General features: G+C 42.5%; 1 protein-coding gene across 2 annotated transcripts in view; it reads left to right on the forward strand.

Moving 5' to 3' along the window:
• The window catches only part of dock11 (dedicator of cytokinesis 11), a 131,203-nt gene that overhangs the window by 101,479 nt on the left and 3,581 nt on the right, over positions 1 to 26,143 (forward strand). For both annotated transcript variants that reach the window (XM_041884063.2, XM_041884064.2), the window contains 9 exons: positions 9,900 to 9,957; positions 11,819 to 11,925; positions 14,186 to 14,308; positions 19,209 to 19,322; positions 20,466 to 20,612; positions 20,867 to 21,077; positions 22,814 to 23,004; positions 24,658 to 24,758; positions 25,019 to 25,157. In XM_041884063.2, coding sequence (XP_041739997.1) covers positions 9,900 to 9,957; positions 11,819 to 11,925; positions 14,186 to 14,308; positions 19,209 to 19,322; positions 20,466 to 20,612; positions 20,867 to 21,077; positions 22,814 to 23,004; positions 24,658 to 24,758; positions 25,019 to 25,157 — 1,191 coding nt within the window. The remainder of the gene's footprint in view (positions 1 to 9,899; positions 9,958 to 11,818; positions 11,926 to 14,185; positions 14,309 to 19,208; positions 19,323 to 20,465; positions 20,613 to 20,866; positions 21,078 to 22,813; positions 23,005 to 24,657; positions 24,759 to 25,018; positions 25,158 to 26,143) is intronic.

Raw genomic sequence — 26,143 nt, forward strand, 5'->3', positions numbered from 1 at the left:
ACACTCAGTGTATGTATGTATGTATGTGTATGGGTGTTTGGTGTGTGTGCGTGTGTGTTAGTGTTAGTGTATGGGTACAGTGCTAAAGTTTCTAATAGTCCTCACCTTTGACCTTTCAGCCATGACTGTAATACTGTAATATGATAATAGCAATAGGCCTACTGTATATGCCATTTAGCAGACGCTTTTATCAAAAGTGACATACAGTACAGCGAGTGCATGCATTTTTTGTGTACATGACCCCAGCGGGAATCAAACCCCAAACCTTAGTGTCTTACCAACTGAGCCACCCAGGACCTGTACAAGATACTGTAGCCCTTTGGAATAGGTAGCATAACCAAACCAACCACTGGTAAAAGGTCAGCTATTTTCACTTCCCTCTAATTTTACATTTACATTTTCGTCATTTAGCAGACGCTCTTATCCAGAGCGACTTACAAATTGGTGCATTCACCTTATGATAGCCAGTGGGACAACCACTTTACAAATATTTTTATTTTATTTGTATTATTTATTTATTTTCTCTTTGGGGTGGGGTAAGGGGGGTTAGAAGGATTACTTTATCCTATCCCAGGTATTCCTTAAAGAGGTGGGGTTTCAAGTGTCTCCGGAAGGTGGTGAGTGACTCCGCTGTCCTGGCGTCGTGAGGGAGCTTGTTCCACCATTGGGGTGCCAGAGCAGCTTTGACTGGGCTGAGCGGGAACTGTGCTTCCGCAGAGGTAGGGGGGCCAGCAGGCCAGAGGTGGATGAACGCAATGCCCTCGTTTGGGTGTAGGGACTGGTCAGAGCCTGAAGATACGGCCGTTCCCCTCACAGCTCCGTAGGCAAGCACCATGGTCTTGTAGCAGATGCGAGCTTCAACTGGAAGCCAGTGGAGTGTGCGGAGGAGCGGGGTGACGTGAGAGAACTTGGGAAGGTTGAACACTAGACGGGCTGCGGCGTTCTGGATGAGTTGTAGGGGTTTAATGGCACAGGCAGGGAGCCCAGCCAACAGCGAGTTGCAGTAATCCAGACGGGAGATGACAAGTGCCTGGATTAGGACCTGTGCCGCTTCCTGTATAAGGCAGGGTCGTACTCTGCGAATGTTGTAGAGCATGAACCTACAGGATCGGGTCACCGCCTTGATGTTAGCGGAGAACGACAGGGTGTTGTCCAGGGTCACGCCAAGGCTCTTTGCACTCTAATGATTACAGTTAGGCTATAGGGTAGGGTAACCTGATCCTAGATCTGTGCTGAAGAGCACAGATCTACTTTTGCATATTTGTGATACTGACTGTTATCAGATATTCAACCAAAACCTAATATTAGATAAAGGGAACGTAAGTGAACAACTAACACAACAATTACATATTTATTTCATTTATTTCATAAACAAAGTTATGCAACACCCAATCCCCCTGTGTGAAAAAATTATTGCGACCCTACACTCAATAACTGGTTGTGCCACCTTTAGCTGCAATGACTCCAACCAAATGCTTCCTGTAGTTGTTGATCAGTCTCTCACGTCGCTGTGGAGGAATTTTGGCCCACTCTTCCATGCAGAACTGCTTTAACTCAGTGACGTGTGGGTTTTCAAGCATGAACTGCTCGTTTCAAGTCCTGCCACAACATCTCAATTGGGATTAGGTCTGGACTTTGACTAGGCCATTCCAAAACTTCCAATTTGTTGCTTTTTTGCAATTTTCATGTAGACTTGATTGTGTGTTTTGGATCATTGTCTTGCTGCATGACCCAGCTGCGCTTCAGCTTCAGCTCACAGACGGATGGTCTGACATTCTCCTGTAGAATTCTCTGATACAGAGCAGAATTCAGCTGGGATGAAGTGCATGGCGAGGACGGATTTTTGAAGTGTACCTATGATAAAAATTACAGACCTCTACATGCTTTGTAAGTAGGAAAACCTGCAAAATCGGCAGTGTATCAAATACTTGTTCTCCCCACTGTATATATATATATGTGTATATATATATATATATATATATATTACAATCTAACTACATAACAATATAATGGTAATAATTTGTTTGAATAGTAAATCTCTATTGATAAACTGGGTAAATCATAGCCTAGGCCTATTCACTATACAGGTGAATGCATATTCAATAGGAGTGTGTGCATCCATTGCGTTATAGAAAATATATATATAATAATAATAATGCTGTATAGAATAGAATAAAATAGAATAAAACTTTATTGGACATTTTTATTTGGCATCACCTTCCATTACAAGGATCACATACACATACATTCTCACATCATACACATTTAAACCAGTCAGTCCATCATGTTGCATACACTAGAAACATAGAGGACATTGATACATTCACTCACAACCGACCACTGTCCCATCTGCACTGGATAGATAAGTACATATACTGATACAATTTACTTTGCATTTAGTAGTCCAACAGCACAAGAAACGAATGAATGTTTGAACACGTTCTTCTTGGCCGTGGGCATTCTGAAGCGCCGGCCAGAGGGAAGCCTCTCCAATTGAGGGTGTAGAGGGTGGGAGAGGTCGCCAATGACAGCCAGTGCCTTCCTTTTGGTTGCGTTGTGGAACAGACCGCTCATTTACATTTACATTTTACATTTTAGTCATTTAGCAGACGCTCTTATCCAGAGCGACTTACAGTTAGTGAATACGTATATATATTTTTTTATACTGCCCCCCCGTGGGAAACGAACCCACAACCCTGGCGTTGCAAACACCATGCTCTATCAATTGAGCTACATCCCTGCCGGCCATTCCCTCCCCTACCCTGGACGACACTGGGCCAATTGTGCGCCGCCCATGAGTCTCCCAGTCACGGCCGGCTGCGACAGAGCCTGGATTCGAACCAGGATCTCTAGTGGCACAGTTAGCACTGCGATGCAGTGCCTTAGACCACTGCTCATGTGCCTGTGGTCGACCAATTACTTTGCTGGCTGTGTTTACTATTCTGCTCAGTTTGCTTTGCTCAGATGACCATACCAGACTGTCATATTGAACGTGTGGATGCTCTCCACAAAGGAGCTATACACCCTCTCCAGAACATCCTGGCTGACCCCAAACCCATTCAATTTACTGATTAAAAACAGGCGTTGGCTTGCTTTAAGAAAAATACAGTATGCATTCTCTGGAAAACTCAGCTTGTTATCAATTTGTGTCCCTAGGTATTTGAAACACTCAACCACCTCCACTGGTTGGTCGTTCAGAGAGAGTGGTTGGGACATTGGCAAATTGTTGCCATTGATGATTAGCTCCTTTGTCTTTTCCACATTGATGTGGAGGGCACTTGAACGGCACCATTCTTGAAGGTTGTTGGTCTGTTTAAAATAGCTGTCCCCATCTGACGTAGCTTCTTTAAAAAATAGTCCCACCAGAGCCATGTCATCTGCGTACTTGAAAAGGCTCACATTGTTTCCTTGGATCTTCATCTCATTAGTGTAGATAGATAACAACAACGGTGAAAGGACACACCCCTGTGTTCAGGGTCAGTTCATCAGAGAAGGCCCCATTCATGAGGACCCTTAGTGGACGGTCAGTTAAAAAGTCCTTGATCCAACCTGCGAGGCCTCCGTTGGCATTCAGGTCCAGTAGTCGTTTCAGCAGTGTGTGTATATGCATTGTATTGAAAGCTGAACTAAAATCAATAAATAAAATGTGTGCATATGATTTTGCATGTTGAAGGTGACTGGCCACCGTGTTCACCAAGGTCAGGGTAGCATCCTCAGTCCCCCTCTGTGCTTTATAGGCAAACTGTAACAGGTCCAGTTGATCTGCTATGGACAGGGTAAGGTGCTTACTAACAACCCTTTCCATGCATTTGGCCAGAAGGGGTGTGAGGGCCACAAGTTGAAAGTCATTTGGTGATTTGGCCCCTGACTTCTAAGGCACCGGTACAATGGTCGACACCTTCCAGGAGTTTGGCACTGTACAGGTGCTCAGCAGATGTTGAAACAATCGTGTGAAGACTCCCTTGAGCTGGTCGGCGCAGACCTTCAGTACTTTGCCCCGTAGTCCGTCTAGGCCCGGTGGTTTGTGTGGCTTAATATGTGACAAGCATGAGGCCATCTCATTCTCTGTTATCTGGACAGGAGAGGATTTGGGGATGCTCTCACATATTTGTTTACATTCGTCTTTAAAATCGACGGTGTCAAATCTTCCATGAAAACAGTTAAGGTCGTTTACAAAGGATGAATAGTCGTCCATTTTATTGTTCTCTCTTTTCCTTTCTCTTCCCATCATTGCATTAAGCCCCTCCCACGCTTGTCTTGGATTGGCTGGACAGAACCTCTGCTCCACTTTATCCTTGAAGTCCTTTTTTAGCTTTCCACATTTTTGACCGTATTAAAATCGTATTAAAATCCCCATGCACAAACACTGGCTGGTCAGTTGATCATGAAAGCGCAGCATTGAAACAGTCTGTAATCCTGTTAGTAGCTTCTTTATTGTTAGGTCCAGGCACATAGACCAGAATAATGGTAATCTGTCCAAACTCGCGTGGTAGATAGAATAGCCTGAATGATACAACGAGAATCTCATAGTCTCTGGTGCACACTTGTTCAATCACATTACACTGTATGGCCCAAGTATTATCTACAAGATACATAGCCCCCCCGCCTATTGATTTATGTGATGTGGTTTTGTCTCGATCTGCTCTAATAACAATGTATCCATCAATGTTCACATCAATATTGTCCTGCTTGAACCACGTTTCTGTAAAGCAGATTCAATTACTAAAGTCCTCTTCAAAGTTTATTTTATAAAAGTGTGTGCTGTCTCTTTAACCAGTAAGGACGTCATACGCGAGGCAAGAGGGGGGCGGCAAGAGGGGGGCGGGCCGGAGTCAGAATGGGGTTTTGGAATAAACGCCGAAAATAAGGTCTGAGGTGAACACAGGCTTAGGAGATCTTATACGTTTTGTTCTATGAGATAATATCAGTGAGTTAATATGACCTTTATGAATTATGATGCCTTTATGTGCTTTTTATTATTACATACAGTGCCTTCAGTAAGTATTCAGACCCCTTGACTTTTTAAACATTTTGTTACGTTACAGCCTTATTCTGAAATTGAATAAATTGTTGTTTTTTCTCATCAATCTACACACAATACCCCATAATGACAAAGCAAAAACAGTTTTTTAGAAATGTTTGCTCATTTATTAAAAATACAAAACTGAAATATCACATTTACATAAGTATTCAGACCCTTTACTCAGTACTTTGTTGAAGCACCTTTGGCAGCGATTACAGCCTTGAGTCTTCTTGGGTATGACGCTACAAGCTTGGTACATCTGTATTTGGGGAGTTTCTCCCATTCTTCTCTGCAGATCCTGTCAAGCTCTGTCAGGTTGGATGGGGAGCGTTGCTGCACAGTTATTTTCAGGTCTCTCCAGAAATGTTCGATCAGGTTCAATTGTTTTGCGAACAGTAATTAACAGTTTCAACATTTCTACATGCCTTGTCCCATTATTCAAGTGTGTTAACTTTAAGGTGGGAGCTAAAATGATGCAGCCCAGTCTCCCAGTACAGGCTAAGTGGAGCAGGCACGGTGATCCGTGAGACACATTTGACTGAAGTACAGAAGTTATACGGTGCAACACTAAACACAATACAGATATCTGACTCTGGGTCAGTACAAAGTCCACACTGTGTCCTGCAGGGCATTGGGGCATGAGCCAACTCTTTTTTTAGCACAGTGCTCAGGGAATGAGGTGGCCGATTGGTTAAGGCGAATCCCATTCTCGTCGCACAACATCTTTCATTGTTGTACTCTTCTGTGTGGCTCAGTTGGTAAGAGCAGCTGTGGGTTCAATTCCCGAGGGGTCACATACTGATAATGTATGCACTTACTGTACTGTATGTCGCTTTGCATAAAAGCATTTGCTAAGCATATATTTGCCAGTTGTAACTGTGCTGTATGCTGAGGTGTTTTGTATAATGGCTTTTTATTTGCAGCCCTGAGGAAGTGTTGACATTAGGTTAATCCATCAGGGAGCCTCTGCTCTCTCTCTCTCTCTCTCTCTCTCTCTCTCTCTCTCTCTCTCTCTCTCTCTCTCTCTCTCTCTCTCCTCTCTCCTCTCTCTCCTCTCTCTCTCTCTCTCTCTCTCTCTCTCTCTCTCTCTCTCTCTCTCTCTCTCTCTCTCTCTCTCTCTCTCTCTCTCTCTCTCTCTCTCTCTCTCTCTCTCTCTCTCTCTCTGGCTGTTTCTCTCGCTGCTTGTCTGTAGTGTAAACCAAGACTCGTACTGCTGTGGCTGTATGCTAGTGCCTGACTGTCAATATTGGTTTAGAATTTGTGAACATATCTAACATGGTGACCTCACATAAACCACTTGTTTGGCTGTTTTCATCAATGGCTGCATCCCAAATGGCAGACTATTCCCTATATAGTGCACTACTTTTGACCAGGGCCATAGTCAAGTAGTGCACTAGCTACTGTATATAGGGAATATGGTGCCTGTTGAACACAACCGATATGACTAAAGGATTCAACATGCTCAGGAAATAACACTATGTATTGTAACATACACTACCAGTCAAAAGTTTGGACACAACTTCTCTTTTAAGGGTTTTTCTTTATTTTTACTATTTTTTACATTGTAGAATAATCGTGAAGACATCAAAACTATGAAATAACACATATGGAATCATGTAGTAACCAAAACAATTCTTCAAATAGCCACCCTTGGCCTTGATGACAGCTTTGCACACTCTTGGCATTTTCTCAACCAGCTTCATGAGGTAGTCACCTGGAATGCATTTCAATTAACAGGTGTGCCTTGTTACAAGTTCATTTGTGGAATTTCATTCCTTCTTAATGCGTTTGAGCCAATCAGTTGTGTTGTGACAAGGTAGGGGGGTATACAGAAGATAGCCCTATTTGGTAAAAGACCAAGTCCATATTATGGCAAGAACAGCTAAAATAAGCAAAGAGAAACGACAGACCATCATTACTTTAAGAAATGAAGGTCAGTCAATACTTTGAAACTTTGAACGTTTCTTCAAGTGCAGTCACAAAAACCATCAAGCGCTATGATGAAACTGGCTCTCATGAGGACCGCCACAGGAATGGAAGACCCAGAGTTAACTCTGCTGCAGAGGATAAGTTCATTAGAGTTACCAGCCTCAGAAATTGCAGCCCAAATAAATGCTTCATAGAGTTCAAGTCACAGACACATCTCAACATCAACTGTTCAGAGGGGACTTTGTGAATCAGGCCTTCATGGTCGAATTTCTGCATCAGATGACCTGGCCTCCACAATTCCCCGACCTCAAACCAATTTAGATGGTTTGGAATGGGTGGTGTAGCGGATGATGAAGATGGGGTCAGGCGCAGGAGGTGTGTAGTCCCGTGTAGCTCAGTTGGTAGAGCATGGCGCTTGCAACGCCAAGGTTGTGGGTTCGATCCCCACGGGGGACCAGTATGAATTTTTTTTGGCACTCACTAACTGTAAGTCGCTCTGGATAAGAGCGTCTGCTAAATGCCTAAAATTTAAAATGTGTGAATCACAGAATATGGTTTATTCGTCTAATATATCATTTCGCAGCAATGCGAAAACCAAATACAGTGTGACTTCAATGCGCACTGGGAAACAAAACACACGGGTGAATATCCCGGCGACAAAAGTAACATGAATGCTCAACCGAGCTAGCGAGACCTCCACATGGAAACAATCACACACAAAGACATGGGGGAGCAGAGGGAATACTTATACAGGGACTGATGAGGGGATATAAACCAGGTGTGTGTGAAAAACAAGACAAAACAAATCAAATGGTGAGATGAGGAGAGGCAGTGGCTAGAAGGCCGATGACAACGAATGCCGAAGCCTGCCCGAACAAGGAGAGGAGGCAGCTTCGGAGGAAGTCGTGACAGTCGGATGGCAGAGTGAAGGAAAAGCAGCCAACAAGCGCTCAGCATATGTGGGAACTCCTTCAAGACTGTTGGAAAAGCATTCCAGGTGAAGCTGGTTGAGAGAATGCCAAGAGTGTGCAAAGCTGTCATAAAGGCAAAGGGTGGCTATTTGAAAAGGCAAAGGGTGGCTATTTGAAGAATCTCAAATATAAAATATGTTTTGATTTGTTTAACACTTTTTTGGTTACTACATGTTTCCATATGTGTTATTTCATAGTTTTGATGTCTTCATTATTATTTTACAATGTAGAAAATAGTACAACATTTTAAAAAAACCTTGAATGAGTAGGTATGTCCAAACTTTTGACTGGTAATGTATATATAATTGTATCTGTCGAAAATACTCTGGAAATACAGGATGCTTGAGCTAACACCAATGACTTACATCATGTGGCAGTCAGAACTGAATATCCCAGCACTTTACTTGAACTTTGTCTTTTGAGGTTTGTGTGCTGTGCAGAAGGAATCTGTTGTGTACAGTATGTAAGTGTGTGTTTCAAAGCGGTCCAACCACAGACCTTTAGGGCCAGGGACCTCACCATACAATATTATCATGATACTTAGGTGCCGATACGATATGTAATGCGATTCCATACAGCAATTTTATTGCGATTTGATGTTCCACACATATTGCTCACTATATGTCTGCTGCAGAGGGACAAGAGAGAGCCATGAGAAAACAAGTTTTGGTCAGTCATGGAAATAAAAGTGCTGAAAACATGTTGGCTCACTATTTAAAAAAAGATGGAGAACAAGCTATAGGATAAAAAAATACAGGCGTTTTGGGAAAGGTACAGCCAACTAGTGCAAATTAACGCTACCTACAGTAGCTTAAAAAAATAAAAAATAAAATACCGGGAGGGGATGTTGGAGTATCCAGGAATTCTCCCAAGCATTGGTCAGAGTCTAGGAGAGTAATGGTTTTCTGGAACTTCTGTAGCCAGACAGTGAATTTGGTCTAAAAACCTCTAGGTTTAGAACCGCTGTAGCCAGACAGTGAATTTGGTCTAAAAACCTCTAGGTTTAGAACCGCTGTAGCCAGACAGTGAATTTGGTCTAAAAACCTCTAGGTTTAGAACCGCTGTAGCCAGACAGCGAACTTGGTCTAAAAACCTCTAGGTTTAGAACGTCTGTAGCCAGACAGCGAACTTGGTCTAAAAACCTCTAGGTTTAGAACCGCTGTAGCCAGACAGTGAATTTGGTCTAAAAACCTCTAGGTTTAGAACCGCTGTAGCCAGACAGCGAACTTGGTCTAAAAACCTCTAGGTTTAGAACGTCTGTAGCCAGACAGCGAACTTGGTCTAAAAACCTCTAGGTTTAGAACCGCTGTAGCCAGACAGTGAACTTGGTCTAAAAACCTCTAGGTTTAGAACCGCTGTAGCCAGACAGCGAACTTGGTCTAAAAACCTCTAGGTTTAGAACGTCTGTAGCCAGACAGTGATCTGTCTGATGTCAGGCAGTGTCACGATCGTCGGGGACAGAGGACCAAGGCGCAGCGTGGAAGGTGAACATATTTATTAAATACTGATAACACAAACAAAACAACAAACGATACGTGACGTCCAAAGGTGCAAAACACAAACCTACACAGGAACAAGATCCCACAAACACTGTGGGAAAACTGGCTGCTTAAGTATGGTTCCCAATCAGAGACAACAAGCAACAGCTGATACACGTTGCCTCTGATTGAGAACCACACTGGCCAACATAGAAACGAAAGAGCTAGATAAAACTAGAATAAACAAAGAAAACTCACACCTTGGCTCAACATACACACGTCCCCAGAGCCAGGGCGTGACAGGCAGGTCCGTGGTTAAGCTCAAGTCCTCCCCCTTCTCGATGAATCAACACATTGTGAAACAGGGTGTGTGTATGTTTGCATTCTCTTGTGTGCACATGTGGGTGTGGGGAAAGTTGAACTCTAGGGTTTTGCCAGTGTCAGTTGAGTGATTACCAACCCTAACCCCACTAACCACTGCTTGGTGTGTCTCCACAGGCTGCTATGTGTTACATCCACGTTGCTGCACTGGTGGCAGAATACCTCCACAGGAAAAGTAAGACGTTCTTTCCCCACCTCCCATTTACCCAACTCTTTTAGCTCCACTTTTGTAACACTGCAATGTTGTTACGTTATTGTCACTTCACATTGTCTTTTTATATTATTATTATTAGAGGTATTACTTTTGTTAAAACACCAGCATGCTGGCATTCTGTTTACTCAAAAATGGACTAAAGCCGTGGCACCAGTATTAGCCTATTATAAGATCTTTATTTTGTCCAGCCGGGAGACTTTATACTTAACAACCCTGTCCACAATTTTCCCTCAAATTTTTTTCGGCACTGAGCAAATTTCAGGTCCGCTGTGCGCAAACTTGCACGTTGTGAAAATTCTATGCAACTTCCGGCGCACATTTACTGTGAACACTGAGGCTCTACCAGCTTTAAGTTACAGTTTTAACAGTGACCAAGTAGGCTACTGTGGCTATTTGATCATAATGTAGGTCTACCAGAGTGCCTACCATCAAAAACAATGGAGAAAAACACATTCCATAACATTTTAAGATGGAAATAGCTGTTCCATCATTCAGCCTACAGTAGCAGCCAATGTGTGGTGTTCAATGTAGGCCTACATTCCATGAGACTTTAACAACAAACTAAAAATATATAGGGCTTGACATTAACCTGTTTATCCACTTGTCCTTCAGACAAGGATGTGACTGAAAAGGTTGTTGTGTTGTTTGATGCAAGAAACCACTTCACAAAAATCCATCATTATTCCCATACCATTATTACAGAGAATCAGACACATTATGCTACGCTCTGCCTATTGACTACTTAGCTTATTCAAGCCTGTCTCAAAATACAACACTGCCCCTTTATGACATAAAAAAGCTCTTTACTTGACTTGCTTTTCAAAGATGGCTAGAAATGTACACATTTTGTGCTCTTGTAGGAAGCAACCATTCCCCAATTGCTGACTAGAAATTAGGTATAACTGGGCTAATAACTCACTAACTAGCAAAGAATATGAACAAATGTGCACACGTGGCTACATGCAGTTCTCACTTTGATCTCAAAACAAATGCATCAACCCGCTTATACTGTAGCCTAAACACAGTCCAGTTCAAAGTGAATGGCACAGATCCATATATGGCAATTGTTATTGGCATATAGGCCTACTGTAGCTCTGATTGGCTGCCAATGCAATATAATCCTACTCCAATGCACTCTGCCTACAAGAACATCTCTTGCATAGTTAGTTTTGCATACTAGATCTTGCATAGTTAGTTTTGGTTCAGTATATTACATTGAAAATGGGTAATATTGCGTTGATTCGATCACAATTCCCACAGTAGAGCGAAACGTTGATAGTGTTAACTAAAGGGGAAAACTGTAGAATGTTGAGTGGAGTTCAATCTCGTGCTTCTCTGCGCAGGCTCATATTTATTATGTGTGGCAGTCCTTCTAACTCAATTCCAAACAAAATGAGCCAACAGGGAACTGATATTGAACATGATATTACAGCATGAAAAACAACATTTTATCTTTCAGTCTGGCCAGCAACAGGTCCGGAACATCCAAAATAAATTCACACATTTAACAGGCTGAATCATAATCACAACATCTACAGTGTCGTTGCTTTTCTTGTTCATGATTTAATACATGCTCCATATATTTCGTATCCACCACTATAATTACTGGACATCCCTTAATACAACAACCACTGACACCATAATAAATAACGGCACTTGGAGCAGCAACACAGTCTGAGAATGCCTCGTCTCATGTTGGCTGAAGTGCTGTCTACTCCCCTCCTACACCCAATATTGGGTGAAAGAATGACATAAAATATAGGGACTGGTGGTCTGTCTATTGTTGTTATTATTGTTGTTGTTGTTGTTGTTGTTGTTTCAGAGATGTTCCCCAGTGGCCTGGCAGCCTTCAAGAGGATCACTCTGAACATCGAAGAGGAGGCCGCCATGAAGGAAGACACGGGAATGCAGGACGTCTACTATACAGAGGTGTGTGGCCATGTTTATGATGATATAATGACAGTCTTATCTTCATACTGTTATAACCACATAGTTAATGGTAGTCAGCAAAATGACGTTGCACAAGCAGCTCTGCAGATATGGTGATGCGCAAGATGCAAGACTTTGCTCTCACACAGTCACACACAGTATCTGTGCATGCGCACGGTTTCGTTTCACGCTTTTACAACGTGGTAGCCACAGGATCAGAACAGCGGAGAAGTTTAGCCTAGGGTTCCAACGCTCTTAGATGATGTGGACAGTAACCCACTATGCTGTTTACTTTGCGCAACTACATCATATCACTGACTCTGCCTTTAATTGACTGTAAATAGACGGCTCTGGTGGTTGATATAGCATACTGATTCATCTCTGGTTCATAGCTGATAGTTATTTCATATTATAACAGCTGTTGATTTTGGCTTGGCCTGACTGTATTTTCTGATCTGGTCCCAGATCTGTTTGTGCTATCTTGTCAACTCCTATGGTCATTGTAACGATTGTGTGTGTGAACTCATGTTGTATTCTCTTTCAATATTAGAACCACCGTATTTAGCCTATTCTATTTACTGTGCCTTCAGAGTATTCACATCCCTTGACTTTTTCCACATCTTGTTGTGTTACAGCCTGAATTTAAAATATATTACATTGAAATTGTGTGTCACTGGCCTACGTACAATACCCCATAATGTCAAAGTGGAATTATGTTTTTACAAACTTTTACAAATTAATAAAAAATGAAAAGCTGAAATGTTTTGAGTCAATAAGTTTTCAACCCCTTTGTTATGGCAAGCCTAAATAAGTTCAGGAGTAAAAATGTGCTTAACAAGTCACATAATAAGTTGCATGGTCTCACAATAATAGTGTTTAACATGATTTCTGAATGACTACCTCATATCTGTACCCCACACATGCAATTATCTGTAAGGTCCCTCAGTCAGGCAGTGAATTTCAAACACGGATTCAACCACAAAAAACAGGAAGGTTTTCCAATGCCACGCAAAGAAGTGCACCTATTGGTAGATGGGTAAAAAAAAAGCAGACATTGAATATCCCTTTGAGCATGGTGAAGTTATTAATTACCCTTTGGATGGTGTATCAATACACCCAGTCACTACAAAGATACAGGCTTCCTTCCTAACTCAGTTGCCGGAGAGGAAGGAAACCGCTCAGGGATTTCACCATGAGGCCAATGGTGACTTTAAAACAGTTAGAGTTTAATGACTGTGATAGGAGAAAACTGAGGGTAGATCAACAACATTCTAGTTACTCCACAATACTAATCTAAATGACAGTGAAAAGAAGGAAGCCTGTACAGAATAAAACATAGTCCAAAAAATGCATCCTGTTTGCAATAAGACACTACAGTAAAACTGCAAAAAAATGTGGCAAAGAAATTAACTTTACGTCCTGAATACAAAGTGTTATGTTTGGAGCAAATCCAACAAAACACATCACTGAGTACCACTCTTCATATTTTCAAGCATGGTGGTGGCTGCATCATGTTATGGGTATGCTTGTCATCAACAAGAGCTAGGGAGTTTTTTAGGATAAAAATTAATGAAATAGAGCACAGGCAAAATCCTAGAGGAAAACCTGGTTCAGTCTGCTTTCCAACAGACACTGGGAGACAAATTCACCTTTCAGCAGGACAATAACATAAAACGCAAGCCCAGATATACACTGGAGTTGCTTACCAAGACAGCATTGAATGTTCCTGAGTGGCCGAGTTACAGATTTGACTTAAATTGGCTTGAAAATCAATGGAAAGGCTTGAAAATGGCTGTCTAGCAATGATCGACTTGACAGAGCTTGAAGAATTTTTGAAAGAATAATGTGCAAATATTGTACAATCCAGGTGTGCAAAGCTCTTAGACTTACCCAGAAATACTCACAGATGTAATCGGTGCCAAAGGTGATTCTAACATGTATTGACTCAGGGGTGTGAATACTTATGTAAATTAGATATTTCTGTATTTCATTTTCAATAAATGTGCAAAAATTTCTACAAACATGTTTTCACTTTGTCATTATGTGGGATTGTGTTAAGATGGGTGAGAAAGTTTATGTAATCCATTTTGAATTCAGGCTGTAACACAACAAAATGTGGAATAAGTCAAGGGGTATGAATACTTTCTGAAGGCACTGTACACCACTATAGCAGGCTCTAGCTTGTAATCCGCTGATGCCTATTGATGTTGGCTTGGTCCTGGCTGTTTTCACTGACTGTGATTCCTGGTCTGCCCTACAGGAAGTCTTAGTGGAGCGTCTAGAGCTGTGTGTAGAGGGGCTGTGGAAGGCAGAGAGATACGAGCTGATTACACACATTGCCAAGCTCATTATCCCTGTCTACGAGAAACGCCACGAGTTCCAGGTACAAGCCAAACAAACACACACACACACATACACACGACCATACACACACAAACAAGACTGAAATGTAAATTGAATCATCAAGAACAAATGTTTATGCAGTGTCTTTGTAAACTGGAAGCAGCTGTGAGAGGAGTCTATCTGGCTGAAGTAGTAGTAGTAGTAGTAGTAGTTTTTAAAATACCCAAAACAATTCTGTGATTGAATGCAGTTGTCCGTGGGAAAAATAGCTACTTTGTGAATCCCACAATGAGGATTCTATTGTCAGATTAAGAGAATTACATTAAAGGGCACAGACAATATTGACTACTTCCTGTTTGTCTCTGTGAAGTTTTCCACTACTCTGTCCCTTGTGTTTATAGAGCATAAATAAGCTCAGCCAGTCAGTTTATGGAATAAGTCCTCAAGCTAAAATACTGTCCATGAGAAGTTTACCCTAATCATGTTCCACTCGCCATCTTCTCATGCTAGGACTGTCTTCTCTTTGGCTCTGGCTTTAAAAAGCCTCTGGGCTAGTCCCAAAGGGCACTCTATTCTCTACATAGTGCCCTACTTTTGACCAAAGCCACTATGGGCCCTGGTCAAAAGTAGTGCACTAAATAGGGAATAGGGTGCCATTTGGAATGCCAACTCTATGTTGTGTCTGTTGCCAGTGGCACATTCCTTTGGCCGATTTCTGTTCTCTCTCGCTCTGAGGAGTGACACAGATGTTATTGTTTTAAAATGGTGGTACATAGATCACCTGCTGATTTACTGTACATGTCATGCAATGAAGTAGTTCCTGAAAATATCACACACACACCCACTCATACGCACTCATACACACACACATGGTTGCAAAGGGAGGGTATATTACTGGAAACCAATGGTTCCTCTAAGCACAAAGTTGAACTTCAGTCAACTTTCTAGAGTTTTCCCTGTTAGTTAGCACTATCAACATTTCCCTTTACTGTGGCAATTGTGATCGAATCAACGCAATATTAGCCACTTTTAATGCAACATGCTGAAACAAAATGAACTATGCAAGAGATTTTGTTGTAGACAGAACGTATCAGAGTAGGATTCTGCTGTGCATGACTCAGCCCATACTCTACACAGACCAGTGTGGCATAACCAATCAAAGCTGCAGTAGGCCTATATGCAAATAGATCATTGACATATTGCCATACTTGTTTTGAGATCAAAGCAAGAGCTGCATGTAGCCACGTGCACATGTTGTTAAGGTCCTTTGCTAGTTAGTGAGTTAATAGCCCTGTTATAGATCATTTGTAGTCAGTAATAGGGGAGTGATTGCTTCATTTGTAAATTATATCTGAGTGTTGGAGCGTGGCCCTGGCTATCCGTAAATTTAAAAAACAAGAAAATGATGCCGTCTGGTTTGCTTAATATAAGACATTTGAAATAATTTATACTTTTACTTTTGATACTTAAGTATATTTTCTCAATTACATTTACTTTTGATACTTAAGTATATTTAAAACCAAATACTTCAAAACTTTTACTCAAGTAGCATTTTACTGGTTGACTTTCACTTTTACTTGAGTCATTTTCTATTGAGGCATCTTTACTTTTACTCAAGTATGACAATAGGATACTTTTTCCACCACTGCAAATATGCATCTGTTGGTCACAGATACCTTTTTTTTTTAAATGGGTTGTCCGTAGTTTATGCCTGCCCATACCATAACCCCACCACCACCACGGGGCGCACTGTTCACAACGTTGACATCAGCAAACCACTCACCCACACGACGCCATACACATGGTCTGTGGTTGTGAGGCCGGTTGGACGTACTGCCAAATTCTCTAAAACAACGTTGGAGAAATGAACATTAAATTATCTGGCAACAGCTCTGGTCAGCATGCCAAATGCACGCTCCCTCAAAACTTGAGACATCTGTGGCATTTTGTTGTGTGACAAAACTGCACATTTTAGAGTGGCCTTTTATTGTCCCCAGCACAAGGTGCACCTGTGTAATAGTCATGCTGTTTAGTCAGCTTCTTGATATGCCATACCTGTCAGGGGGATGGATTATCTTGGCAAATGAGAAATGCTCACTAACAGGGATGTAAACAAATGTGTGCACAAATTTTGAGAGAAATAAGGATTTTGTGCATATGGAAAATTTCAGGGATCTTTTATTTCAGCTTATGAAACATGGGACCAACACTTTATATGTTGCGTTTATATTATTTTTCATTATATACAGTACCAGTCAAAGGTTTTGTAATGATGTCATGTCATAGGATTGTGAGGACAGGGAAAGAGTTAAGAGATGAGTGGTTTGGGGCCATGAAGTCTACATTCCATTATGTCAAGGTAGATTAGTGATGTTTAGAATAGCATGAGTGATGGGCAGGATACTGACTTGGGGTAAAGAGTAATGAACATCAAAGACAGGGAGTGCCCATGGAGACTTATAATAATAATAATATAATATAATAATATGCCATTTAGCAGACGCTTTTATGCAAAGCGACTTACAGTCATGCGTGCATACATTTTTGTGTATGGGTGGTCCCGGGGATCGAACCCACTACCTTGGCATTACAAGCGCCGTGCTCTACCAGCTGAGCTACAGCAGAAGGGTAATAAAGGCTATATAAGGTAGAGTGTCTTCTTTGTTCAAGTTAGTTCAACTGACGAAGGGCAAAGCCATGTCCGTTTGTTAGATGAACCCACGAGCTCGTGATTCAATAAAAACTTGGTATGAAATCTCCACAGAATGTCTAAGTATATCCTTGCATCCTTGATTCTTTGATACCTGAGAAACTCATCATAACAGGTTTGGACATACCTACTCATTCCATTTTTTTTTTACCATGCTGGTTAAGTGTGCCTTGAATTCTAAATAGATCACAGACAGTGTCACTAGCAAAGCACCCCCACACCATAACACCACCTCCTCCATGCTTTACGGTGGGAACTACACATGCAGAGATCATCCGTTCACCCACACCACGTCTCACAAAGACACAACGGTTGGAACCAAAAATCCCAAATTTGGACTCCAGACCAAAGGACAAATTTCCACCGGTGTAATGTCCATTGCTTGTGTTTCTTGGCCCAAGCAGGTCTCTTCTTCTTATTGGTGACCTTTAGTAGTTGATTCTTTGCAGGAATTCGACCATGAAGGCCTGATTCACACAGTCCCCTCTGAACAGTTGATGTTGAGATATGTCTGTGACTTGAACTCTGTGAAGCATTTATTTGAGCTGCAATTTCTGAGGCTGGTAACTCTAATGAACTTATCCTCTGCAGTAGAGGTAACTCTGGGTCTTCCATTCCTGTGGCGGTCCTCATGAGAGCCAGTTTCATCATAGCGCTTGATGGGTTTTGCGACTGCACTTGAAGAAACTTTCAACGTTCTTGAAATGTTCCGTATTGACTGACCTTCATGTCTTAAAGTAATGATGGACTGTCATTTCTCTTTGCTTATTTGAGCAGTTCTTGCCATAATATGGACTTGGTCTTTTACCAAATAGGGCTATCTTCTGTATACCCCCCTACCTTGTCACAACACAACTGATTGGCTCAAACACATTAAGAAGGAAATAAATTCCACAAATTAACTATTAAGAAGGCACACCTGTTAATTGAAATGCATTCCAGGTGACTACCTCATGAAGCTGGTTGAGAGAATGCCAAGAGTGTGCAAAGCTGTCATCAAGGCAAAGGGTGGCTATTTGAAGAATCTCAAATAACACTTTGTTGGTTACTACATGATTCCAAATGTGTTATTTCATAGTTTTGATGTCTTTGACTGTCCCTGATGTTTTTCCTGGAGAGAAGTGGCTTCTTTGCTGCCCTTCTTGACACCAGGCCATCCTCCAAAAGTCTTCGCCTCACTGTGCGTGCAGATGCACTCACACCTGCCTGCTGCCATTCCTGAGCAAGCTCTGCACTCGTGGTGCCCCGATCCCGCAGCTGAATCAACTTTAGGAGACGGTCCTGGCGCTTGCTGGACTTTCTTTGGCGCCCTGACGCCTTCTTCACAACGATTGAACCTCTCTCCTTGAAGTTCTTGATGATCCAATAAATGGTTGATTTAGGTGCAATCTTACTAGCAGCAATATCCTTGCCTGTGAAGCCCTTTTTGTGCAAAGCAATGATGACGGCACATGTTTCTTTGCAGGTAACCATGGTTAACAGAGGAAGAACAATAATTTCAAGCACCACCCTCCTTTTAAAGCTTCCAGTCTGTTATTCTATCTCAATCAGCATGACAGAGTGATCTCCAGCCTTGTCCTCGTCAACACTCCCACCTGTGTTAACAAGAGAATCACTGACATGATGGCAGCTGGTCCTTTTGTGGCAGGGCTGAAATGCAGTGGAAATCTTTTTGGGGGATTAAGTTCATTTTCATGGTAAAGAGGGACTTTGCAATTAATTGCAATTCATCTGATCACTCTTCATGACATTCTGGAGTACATGCAAATTGCCATCATCAAAACTGAAGCCGCAGACTTTGTGAAAATTAGTATTTGTGTCATTCTCAAAACTTTTGACCACGACTGTATATGAAATAATTAAATAATTAAATCATAATAAATAGAATGACAAAGCTGTAAAATATTATCCTAAATATAAACCATCAACTTGGTGAATACCATTGGTGTTTAATATCCGGGTTTAATATCAGGGAAATATATTTCGTTTTTTCTTAAATCCTTATTTATTTATTTATTTATTTACTATGTCAATATGTATTTTTTGTCAATGTTTCAGTGCCAAACAGGTGGCAGTTGTGAAGAAAAGTCAATAGTTGGAAGAGTTGCAGAGTTAATTTAAAATAATGCCATTGTTGAACTTTTCAACCCTACACACACACACACACACACACACACACACACACACACACACACACACTAATACCCAGTTTTGTGTATGTTTCCTTCAGAAACTGAGCCGTCTGTATGATACGCTGCACAGAGCCTACAATAAGATCCTGGAGGTGATGCATACAGGACGGAGACTACTGGGGACCTACTTCAGAGTGGCCTTCTACGGGCAGGTGGGTCGGCAAGTGGACATAAGATGAAAGACACAAGTTCACCTTGTGTTTTCCTCCCAGTGTCTTTTAATTGGATACATGCCCTTTGGGACTGCATACCTGTGAAACACACTTATTCTGGATCAGACAGAGAGACAATATCCACACTAGCATACCACTTCTAAGGAAACAATGGATTGAGCATTAAGCGGTATGCTATTATGGACATCGGAATATAAGTTAATCAATGTTTAGTATGCTGGCTCAACCAGTGGTTCTTCTCTGTCAGGGATGGCGTGCCAATTACTTGGGGACCTCGTCACAGTAAAAAGAGAAGTCATGTGTTTATGCTGTATATTTTTTAGATGTTATCTTCCTGTCTCTCTTCTGTTTGTTTGGGTAGAAAATAAACTCATTCTATCAATTACTGAAGAAATAACAACAATAGTGCTGGTCTGTCATGTTCTTGCTAGCATCATTGAGGTACCAGTGGTTAGATCTTGTCATCTTCTTTTAACCATGTCTGATATCAGTCCATATCGAGTGCCTGGGAACCCTAAAATGTGGTCGTTCTCTTTTGGTAACTTCGCTACCTGACAGATGGAGATTAGATTAAGGTGGAGTTACACCAATCCCTTAGAGACTAGTGGCCTCTGAGGAGGATGGTTGTGACGGGGCTAAAACAGCTAAAACAAACCTGTAAGGCTTAGATTAAGTTTCACTTCTCTCTTCAGATATATAAGGGATGATGGGTATCTGAGTCTATATGTGATGTTTTGTATTTGGAGTTGTTTGGAGTTTCCTGAGGCCCAATGGGTATCTCAGTTACTTTAAAGTAGCACAAAAAGGACAACCTTGTTTCAAATAGATGGATATTAGAATATCATTAATTCATGTTTAATTGTCATGTTTTCTGATGCATGTTGTACATAAAAAAATGGCAATAAAGATATTGTAAAACATATATATATTAAGCATTTTGAGAAAAGCACAGCTGTAAATCCATATTACAATATATTCCAGGAAATATCAGTCACAGAGCATTAGACATTTTAATTTATTGCATATTTGAGAGTGTAATTGAATTATGACTGAATATTTTCCTCCCGAGTAGCCAGCATGAACATCCCACTGCCTCCAATGGCTACTTTGTCTTGTTGACAGAGCTACTTCGAGGAGGAGGATGGGAAGGAGTACGTGTACAAGGAGCCCAAACTCACCGGCCTATCAGAGATCTCTCAGCGCCTTCTAGGGCTCTACGGGGACAAGTTTGGAACGGAAAACGTCAAGATCATCCAAGACTCCAACAAGGTAGGAACTATGGCTGCATCCCAAATGGCACCATATTCCCTATTTAGTACACTACTTTTGACCAGAGTCCTATGGGCCCTGGTCAAAATTAGTCCACTATATAGGGAGTAGGGTGCCATTTGGGATAGCCTACAGATTCCTAAAAGGGGGAAATAGTGCAAACAAATAGTTTGCTTCCTTTATTGGAGTTGGAAACACCCTCCAGTCGGTTCTATCTAACAACCCCAACCATACTAATCTCCTATCTCCAACAGGTCAACCCCAAAGACCTAGACACCAAGTTTGCCTACATCCAGGTCACCTTCGTCAAGCCTTACTTTGACGAGAAGGACTGTCCAGAGAAGAAGACGGACTTTGAGAAGTGCCACAACATCAACCACTTTGTGTTTGAGACGCCGTACACGCTGACGGGGAAGAAACATGGCGGCGTGGAGGAGCAGTGCAAGAGGAGGAGCGTACTCACAAGTTAGTTGCGCTTCACAACCTCTTTAAAACCATAAAAAAACGAGTGAGCTTTGCAACTTCATTACAATCAACAAAGTTAACCAGTTTAACAACTACTTAACTTCATTTACAACAATTAAAACACTTAAAAATAGTTAGTTAGCGTTACAACCTCTTTAAAACCATTTAAAACCATTATTAACACAACTACAAAAACCTTATTTCAACAAATTTGTTCGCTTTACAACCTTTTTACAACCTCTCTACGACCATTTAAACACTCAAAACCTCCATATTTCAACCTTATTTAGACAAACAGAATAACACTGTTTGTGTGGTGCGCTGGAGACAAAGAAGTATACAAGCTTTTCAATGAAACCCATCCACTGTGGACACAGCTTGTTTCACTTATTATTAGATGAGCTACACTAACATCTAAACCATTGGAGAATTACTGCAAGTTCATGAACCCACTAAATTTATACAACTACTTTTTAAAGCACGAGGATAGAGACAAGAAAGGATGGTTATGATGGTGACATCGGTTCCACATTACCCTTAAAGGAAAACTTCCCTCAAAAACGATCATTTGGTATTTTCTTCATTAGTCCACAGTTTTTTTGTCCATTTTGCATCATCATGATGATGTGGCCGGTGACACTTTGTTTGCTTCTTGAAAGTTCAATATCTTGAAAACTTGAGTGCTGACATGCAAAACATTTTGGGACTGTATAACAGAGGACTAATGAATAAAATACCAAAATATAGTTTTTCAGTGGCTTTTTCTTTTAACAGTAGTAAACATTATTTCTTAGAATTGACAGAGAAGGCTTCCAGCTAACCACTTGCTAATTCCGCTGATTAGGGTACCAGCATTACAATAACTGATAACTGAAGCGCTATAGGACAATTTAAATGGCTTATATCCACTGCAATTGTTTATCATGTGATGATATAGACATTTTGATTGGCCATTGTCATTGGCCGGTTAATGATTATTCCACTGTCACCACTGACATTAAACAACAGCTTGCCCACCTGTCTCAAATATCTGTTATCATAGCTGCTCACAGACCTGGCACACAGGATGTTACACATAGACCAACCAATATGCACTAAAAGCTTTATCAGGTGTGGTTTGTTTGTTTTAGGGATGTTTACAGAATGTTGTTGCAATAAAATTGCGGCTCAACATGACCTGTTCGTATATTTGACCCAGGACTGCCAGTTAGTTAGACTTTACCACTTCTCTACATTTCAAATGTTAGCTTCCGAAGAGTGTCAGAGTTTCTCAGAAAGGCCGTTTCAGAACAATACTACAATACGATTTCAGAAAAACAAGAGAAGGTGACAGAAAAATGACTCCAGTGTCAAGAAGCTACTTGGAACTGTGCTATTTACTCGGCTCCCTAGCTGCCAACACATTCCCATACAAGGAGAATAAAGGAAACCGTAACTGGAAACATAACCCAGGTTTATCATAATTAATTAACGTTATCATGTGTTTATATGAGACCTGATTATGTGTGGTGTGTCTCCTGGGCAGCGACCAACACGCTCCCCTTTGTGAAGAATAAATCTGTTGGTGCTCTTGCCAACTCCATTACTGTTGTTGTCAAGCCAAATTCTCATGAGGGTAGGAATAGACTGGCCCCCAGGCTAGAGAAATTATATAAAGTGTTCTAAAATGTCTGTAATAATAGGTTACGTTATAAAATGTGTGAATATGCTGAATGGTGTATATTTCTCCTGTCCAGCGGCCAACACGTTTCCGTACGTGAAGAAGCGTGTGGAGGTGTTGGGGGAGAAGCAGGTAGAGCTGAAACCTGTGGACGTGGCCATCGACGAGATGTGGGCGCGCACCGCCGAGCTGACCAAACTCTGCTCCTCCCAGGAGGTTGACATGATCCAGCTGCAGCTCAAACTGCAGGGCTGTGTCTCTGTACAGGTAGGCCAGATCTTACTGTAGCTACATCACTGTGTTCCTTTTGCATTTGATTAGGATCCCCATTAGCTGCTGCCAAGGTAGCCGCTACTCTCCCTGGGGTTCAAACAGGAAACAGCTAGTGCATTCAGGGAACACCACTGACTGACGTCAGACCTTAACACTACAGCTTATCACCACAACAAACTGCAAGGCTGTGTCTCTCTGTACATGTAGATGTTATTTCTAACCGCTATCAGATCATTGCGTGTTCATGCAGGTATTAATGTTTTCATGCCAGAACTTGTAGTGTTGATTTTAGGGTTTGGTCCTCTCTTGCGTCCCTCCATTCGTTGTGTGTATGTTGGTCACGCTAGTCCAGGTTTACCGTCCTGTAGGTTTTAACCCCAACCCTGTTCTGGGAGAGCTACCCTCCTGTAGGTTTTCTCTCCAATCCTAAGCTAGCACACCTGATTCTAATAATTAGCTGGTTGATATGTTGAATGAGGTTAGTTATAACTGGGGTTGGATTGAAAACCTACAGGAGGGTAACTCTCCCGGAACAGGGTTGGGGTTAAAACCTACAGGATGGTAACTCTCCCGGAACAGAGTTGGGGTTAAAACCTACAGGAGGGTAACTCTCCCGGAACAGAGTTGGGGTTAAAACCTACAGGAGGGTAGCTCTCCCGGAACAGAGTTGGGGTTAAAACCTACAGGATGGTAGCTCTCCCGGAACAGGGTTGGGGTTAAAACCTACAGGATGGTAGCTCTCCCGGAACAGAGTTGGGGTTAAAACCTACAGGATGGTAACTCTCCCGGAACAGAGTTGGGGTTAAAACCTACAGGATGGTAACTCTCCCGGAACAGAGTTGGGGTTAAAACCTACAGGAGGGTAACTCTCCCGGAACAGGGTTGGGGTTAAAACCTACAGGAGGGTAGCTCTCCCGGAACAGAGTTGGGGTTAAAACCTACAGGATGGTAACTCTCCCGGAACAGAGTTGGGGTTAAAACCTACAGGAGGGTAGCTCTCCCGGAACAGAGTTGGGGTTAAAACCTACAGGAGGGTAGCTCTCCCAGAACAGAGTTGGGGTTAAAACCTACAGGATGGTAGCTCTCCCGGAACAGGGTTGGGGTTAAAACCTACAGGATGGTAACTCTCCCGGAACAGAGTTGGGGTTAAAACCTACAGGATGGTAACTCTCCCGGAACAGAGTTGGGGTTAAAACCTACAGGATGGTAACTCTCCCGGAACAGAGTTGGGGTTAGAACCTACAGGAGGGTAGCTCTCCCGGAACAGAGTTGGGGTTAAAACCTACAGGATGGTAGCTCTCCCGGAACAGGGTTGGGGTTAAAACCTACAGGATGGTAACTCTCCCGGAACAGAGTTGGGGTTAAAACCTACAGTAGGGTAACGCTCCCGGAACAGAGTTGGGGTTAAAACCTACAGGAGGATAGCTCTCCCAGAACAGGATTGGTCCGTCCTGCTCAAGTCTTTCCCCTGGCAACTCACCTAGATGAACCACTATGGTTTAGCCAATGATGTTATCATTGTGCTGCGTGTTGATATAGATTGGCAGCATAAGGGTTACCCAACACTACCTGAGAGTGAAGCTGAATACCTAAGATATTCATTACTCTTAAAGATTGTTACTCATTCCCTTGTCTTGTGTGCCACAGGTTAATGCTGGTCCTATGGCGTACGCCAGAGCCTTTCTGGATGACTCCAAAACCAGCAAGTCCAACAATAAGAAAGCAATCGAGCTCAAGGAAATATTCAGGTGTGTGTAGATTACCCAACCAACAACGCACTACCATGCCAAGATATCAGCTACACCGCAAAGCTCAAACTCAAGTTGTGTAGCAAATCATTGAATATGTAATCCCCTTAATGGGTAACTATTATTAATATTTGATGAAGTAAGACTTTCTGAACACCACCATCTGTCCCCATGTAACTCTTGGTGTGTGTGTATCTGTTTGTCTGTGTGTGTCCGTGGGTTTGTGTGTCCGTATGTGTGTGTGTGTCCTGTCTATGCAGGAGGTTTGTGGAGGCCTGCAGCATGGCGCTGGACATCAACGAGCGTCTGATCAAGGAGGACCAGTTTGAGTACCACGAGGGCCTGAAGGGCAACTTCAAAGACATGGTGAAGGAGCTGTCGGACATCATCCATGAACAGGTGACATGGGGGGAGGGGAGGAGCTGTCAGACATCATCCATGAACAAGTGACATGGGGGGAGGGGAGGAGCTGTCAGACATCGTCCATGAACAGGTGACATGGGGAGAGGGGAGGAGCTGTCAGACATCATCCATGAACAGGTGACATGAGGGGAGGGGGAGGAGCTGTCAGACATCATCCATGAACAGGTGACATGGGGGGAGGGGGGAGGAGCTGTCAGACATCATCCATGAACAGGTGACATGGGGGAGGGGAGGAGCTGTCAGACATCGTCCATGAACAGGTGACATGGGGGAGAGGGGAGGAGCTGTCAGACATCATCCATGAACAGGTGACATGGGGGGAGGGGAAGGAGCTGTCAGACATCATCCATGAACAGGTGACATGAGGGGAGGGGGAGGAGCTGTCAGACATCATCCATGAACAGGTGACATGGGGGGAGGGGGAGGAGCTGTCAGACATCATCCATGAACAGGTGACATGGGGGGGAGGGGGGAGGAGCTGTCAGACATCATCCATGAACAGGTGACATGAGGGGAGGGGGAGAAGCTGTCAGACATCATCCATGAACAGGTGACATGGGGGGAGGGGGAGGAGCTGTCAGACATCATCCATGAACAGGTGACATGAGGGGAGGGGGAGGAGCTGTCAGACATCATCCATGAACAGGTGACATGGGGGGAGAGGGAGGAGCTGTCAGACATCATCCATGAACAGGTCAGCCTTACAAAAACACACAGATGCACACAAAATGACAAACAGAAATGATATATTTTTGTCTCTGGCTCTCATAATTTTCCTGACCACGCTCTCTAGAGGTCTCACATCAGTTCCTCTCCTCCTCCTCCTAGGCTCTCATCCTCCTCTCCTCCCTCTCGAGTAAACACCAGAAAACCCTTTGTTCAAACCAGATTTTCTGCAAGGCCTCCACTGTAAACTGCAGTCCGTAATTGAAACAACAACAAAACGGTTGCCCCGCCACTTG

This window comes from Coregonus clupeaformis, chromosome 8 (genome assembly GCF_020615455.1).
Source record: "Coregonus clupeaformis isolate EN_2021a chromosome 8, ASM2061545v1, whole genome shotgun sequence".
NCBI classification, from domain to species: domain Eukaryota; kingdom Metazoa; phylum Chordata; class Actinopteri; order Salmoniformes; family Salmonidae; genus Coregonus; species Coregonus clupeaformis.